The sequence below is a fragment of the Buceros rhinoceros genome, unplaced genomic scaffold (assembly GCF_000710305.1).
Source record: "Buceros rhinoceros silvestris isolate BGI_N320 unplaced genomic scaffold, ASM71030v1 scaffold9946, whole genome shotgun sequence".
Taxonomy (NCBI): domain Eukaryota; kingdom Metazoa; phylum Chordata; class Aves; order Bucerotiformes; family Bucerotidae; genus Buceros; species Buceros rhinoceros.
In genome coordinates, this window is record NW_010415797.1 from 62,905 (window position 1) to 67,576 (window position 4,672).

The window sequence follows — 4,672 nt, forward strand, 5'->3', positions numbered from 1 at the left end:
AACCATTTGATAAACTGATTTTTCTACATGTCTTATCAAAGAAATTTTGGCAGAATCCAAGCCAAGTGTCTTGACAGCATGGGGGAACAGCAGGTACAGGAGGCTAACGCCTTATCCTCCCCTCTCAGAGCCCTAACTTCAAATTCTTGCTGTGGTCCCAGATCAAGGATGTCTCTGGCCACAAAACCATCCCTGGATGTGATTAGAAATTCTCCTCGTGGAAGGCCTTGCCCTGAAAAAAGACTGAAGGCAGTTAATTTGTTAATTAAACCTACAGACGGAGGTTTTGCCCGTGGTGTTTAATACCACACATCCAGAGACACTAGTATTGCACCTCCAGGATGCCGAGGCAGCTCAGTTGCTGCTATTGCCATTCCATGCACAGAAAGCAAGACACAGAGGCTAAGAAAAAGGAACAGGCAGAGACAAAGTCTGAACTAGCTCAGGGAATTTTTTGCTAGCATTTTTTTGTGCTCTGGCAACAACTTTCTTATTTGAACAGACCCGCAAATTAAATATCTTTAGAGTTTAAACACAGGTATTTGTTTGTTCATAGGACTGAACTCTCTGTATCTCTGCATTAATATTTAAGCGCTGTATTTTTGCCAGGCTGGTAGCAAAGCTTGTAAACAGTCCTAGAAAAGAGCCTTTTCCTTCCTCTCCCGAGTCTCTCATAGCCCGGACACGCAGGCGGCTGTGCCGTGCACCACCGCAGAGCTCAGCCAGCTGCAGCAGGGCTGCGTTTCCCGCAAGGGCAGCAGCCCAGCCCTGCTCTGTCCTCTTTTACCACCTTCTGCTGGCTCCAGTGAGTGGTGTTTTAAGCGATACCTTAATGCATCCCTTTCTTACTGGGCTCAGAACAGATGCCAGCCCTGCTGCCTTGTACTGGTGCATGAGAGATCTCTCCTGGGACTGGTTTGCAGCAGCTCCAGGTCCGTGTGTGAAGCCCAGGCTTCTTTTTTATTTACTCATATATGTATTTATATTTGTATTTATCTTCTCCAACCCCAGTGATGCCTTAGCTCCTTTTATTTTATATACTGTGAGTGGAGTGACTACAAAAGGCTAGAGAGTGAATGTACTTCTCTTTGCCCTCCTAGCCCCAGCGTAGGGCACTACTTTTACCCTGGACTCACCTTTTCTGCAAACAAAAGCAGCCCGCTTCTCCCTTTCCAACCAATCCTTGACCTTCCCCACGGGCTGACCAGATGGAGTTGAGCCCTAAAAGCACGTATTTGTTGGACCTTAACACCGAGCACTGGTTCCCCTCTTGTGCAAGTTGTTCTACACCCATTAGACGGTAACAAGGTGCCATCAAAACTCACTTTATCATCTGCACTCCAGCTCCCAACCTTGAAGCTTCTGCCTCTGCAAGCCACCAGTCCTCGACCCATCCAGCTAGTGGACCAGCAAGTTTGAAGCCAGATAAATGCTTCCTAAACCATCATTACAGTGATAACAAAATGTTGACATAGTCTAATACTATTCTTGCCCACAGGGCTCTGCTACCAGTGTTACTGCCAGAATCATCATCACCATCACTATTATTACCATCTATATTAGACAAGATAATCTCAATTATCATTAGGGCTAATTTATTATGCTCATCATCAGCTCTGTCATCAGTGTCATTCATCTAATCGTTGCTCATAAACGCTTAACAAAGAAAAACAACCGCTAATCTGCAATGTTTAAATCAGCTCAGCTCTGGGAGCAACAGTGGGAGAATACACGAAACTCCCAGACCTCCAGCAGTGCTGTAACTACCAACATTTTGGAGTAAGTACTGCTCTCCGGAAAATGTCCATGTCCTCCTTCTGCAGAAGCCAGTGGAGGAGTAGTGGGTTTTCATCAGGGAAAAGAGGACAGTGACAATCCATCTGCTCAGCCCCAAGCAATGGACCCTTGCACAGAGGACAATGCACACTCCTCCCTGGGTTGGAGTGACACCGGCTCGGGATGGGAAACAACAGCAAAGGGCAGGAGCATACCTGTGCTTTTATCTTCACCCCTAACTGCCCTTTCCTGGAACAATATCTTCCCCTTCATTATTTCACTCCGTGCCAGTGAACTGCAACAGCTGAGACACAGGGTAATCCAGAGTCAGGCACATTTTGTTGTTGTTTGAAAACGGGAAATGTTGGGATGTGCCCAAAGATAGACATCAGAGTGGTAGTGATGTTTTACAGTTGCTACAGAAACTCTTCCCTTTAGGGCGAGTCCATTATAAACCCTTGGATGACCCTCAAACACCTGCAGATATATTCATCCAACAAGCCTCAGTTACTAGACCTACTTCACAGATGCCACAGAGGAGGGAGAACAATCCAGGACATGTCATTTCAAAGCCATATGCCTAAACCAGAAGCTCCTGGGCTGTCAGCAGGGTCACTTCTGTAATACTCGCACAGCAAGGAACCGTACCAACCAGCCCGCTAATGGCAGGACTGATCCTACACACAGCACGGGCGTCCCTCAGCCGCAGGCATGTGCGTGGAAAGCCAGATGTCCTGGTTTGTGTCTCTGGCACAGCACCGGGCCACCCAAGCCAAACTCTTCCCTGACCCAATTGCACAGATGTCGGAGGAGCGGCGGCAGCACAGGGCTGTGCAGTTTTATCTTCAAAAGTGCAGCCGCAGGAGGGGGCTGACACGTGAGACCATAACTGTAAATCCCAGCGCGATGAGGCATTTTGCACTCATTTCCTTTGGCAACCTGTGGCAGAGCGGCTTCGGCAACCCAAACACGATTCCTCACCGCTGACATCTGCGTGACTGTCATCCACTCCGGAGGGATGTGGAAGTGAGCGCCGGCTGAGTCTCCCAACAGCACGACCCCTTGCGAGCCTGCACCTAATTAAGACAGTTTATTAATCGCAAGAGCAGAAAGAGCAAACTGAAACCGAGCATGGAGAGCAACGCTTAAAGAGCAACAGCGATGGCAGCTGATGGAGTCAGGGGCAACTGGCTCCCCCACCCTTCAAGCAGCTGAAATGTTCAGACCTTGCAATGGGATTTTTGTTCCATATGCAGCAAAAACTAACAGACACGTGTCAACAACTCTAGAGAGACAACTGGGGACTGGGCGTGAGAAGCGGGGAGAGGTCTTGTTAATCAGAAAAGGCCCTGGTTGTGTTCAAGGATGGATGTGTTATTTCAGCAGACGTTCTCCTCTGCAGCCATATTTTTACTAGGCATAGAATATGCGTTAAAAAGTAGCTAAACCTTTAGGGAAATTGGATTACTCAGGAAATTGCTCAAAGCTCCTTACAACAGAACTGGGTGGTAGATGCGCTACTCATATGAGTATTTCTGTGGGAACAATCTGGCTGGTTTATAATTAATGTTACTTAGCGTTTGTAGATTGCCTTTCATCTAAAAATGGTGAAAAGTCTTGCCAGGCAACAGTTCATCCTCAGGATGCTGATTGAAATGTAAGGCAAGGTGAGCAGCAACTGGTAGTCACGGCTGTTCCGTGGGGGTGTTGTCTGTGCGTATGGGCACGCACAGGCACCCACATCACTCTCGGGGAGATCAGCTGATGCCATCACTTCCCCTCTTCCAGGCCTTCTCTAGAAAAGAATCAGCATCACTGCTATTCCAGTTGCTGGTATTTATGGTAATGGGTCAAACTGGTCACACGTGGAGATTGAACTGTTCTCCCGAACGCTCTGGATTAGGCTTCAGGTACCACAGAGGTGCGGAGGTGATGCATCTGTTTGCTGCTGTCCCTGACCGATGTATTTCAATTTAATAACTGAGCTGCCTTTTAACAGGAAATTACCAGCAGCCTGTGCTTGTCATGTTTCATCTTGGCCCGTCTCAAGATAAAAAACAAAATACAATGATTTTGCCTTTCTCATATGAAGTTGTAAAGCCTGCTGCCATTGGCAATGACCGTGAAAATATTAATATATTTACGAAATGAATACAAAAGACACGTTCTTTCTTGTATCGATGGCAAAGATTTACCTTTGCAGAATTTCTCCTCGTAGGGAATCCCATCTTTTGGATCCACACCCTGTTGGAGGAGAGAAGGGGCAGATAACAGCGTCGATCGAGCACCTAAAACACGCCAGTGCCAAGCAGAGGCTGAGAATTCCGTGCTTGAACATTTGCCTGCGGGAAGCCCTGCATCATCGTAATGATGCTTTCCATTCCATTATTTTAATAAGTGTATATACATTTAAATTAATTGTAATAGCTGCAATTTAAATAATCATAAGCATCAATAAACAAACTTCGCTCGTAACTGTTTCCTCTATGTTTCCTTAGTTTTTAATAAAGACAGTCTCACTACTTGGAATATGAAAGGCTAGAAATAAATAAAGGCAATCCAAATCAGTTAATAAACCTGAATAAACAGAAACACTTACAGACTGACTCAAAAGGAAGGAAAAAGAGAAGCATCAATCAGGAAGGAAGAATAAGATGTGACTTCATTTACTTACCCATATGCCATTGCAGTTAGAGTCACTTTTCACATCCCAGTTATCAGGACTAAAACAGGGTTAAAGAAGGATATAGAGTGTTACAGAAAATACATCAAAAGGGGCTTTTGAGGAAATCAGATCCTTTATACCAATTTTCACTAAGAATATAAAATAATTAGGAATTCCAATCTGCGTAGAAAGGTGGTTCCCCTGCCCCCTCCCCCCCCCCGCCCCCACCTT

General features: G+C 46.0%; 1 protein-coding gene across 1 annotated transcript in view; it reads right to left on the reverse strand.

Annotated features, from left to right (window-relative positions):
• AOAH (acyloxyacyl hydrolase (neutrophil)) overlaps window positions 1–4,672 on the reverse strand; it is a 72,073-nt gene that overhangs the window by 34,359 nt on the left and 33,042 nt on the right. Inside the window, exons 9-11 of the mRNA XM_010137547.1 lie at window positions 4,451–4,499; window positions 3,972–4,020; window positions 2,758–2,852 (exon numbers count right to left, since the gene is read on the reverse strand). Coding sequence (XP_010135849.1) covers window positions 2,758–2,852; window positions 3,972–4,020; window positions 4,451–4,499 — 193 coding nt within the window. The remainder of the gene's footprint in view (window positions 1–2,757; window positions 2,853–3,971; window positions 4,021–4,450; window positions 4,500–4,672) is intronic.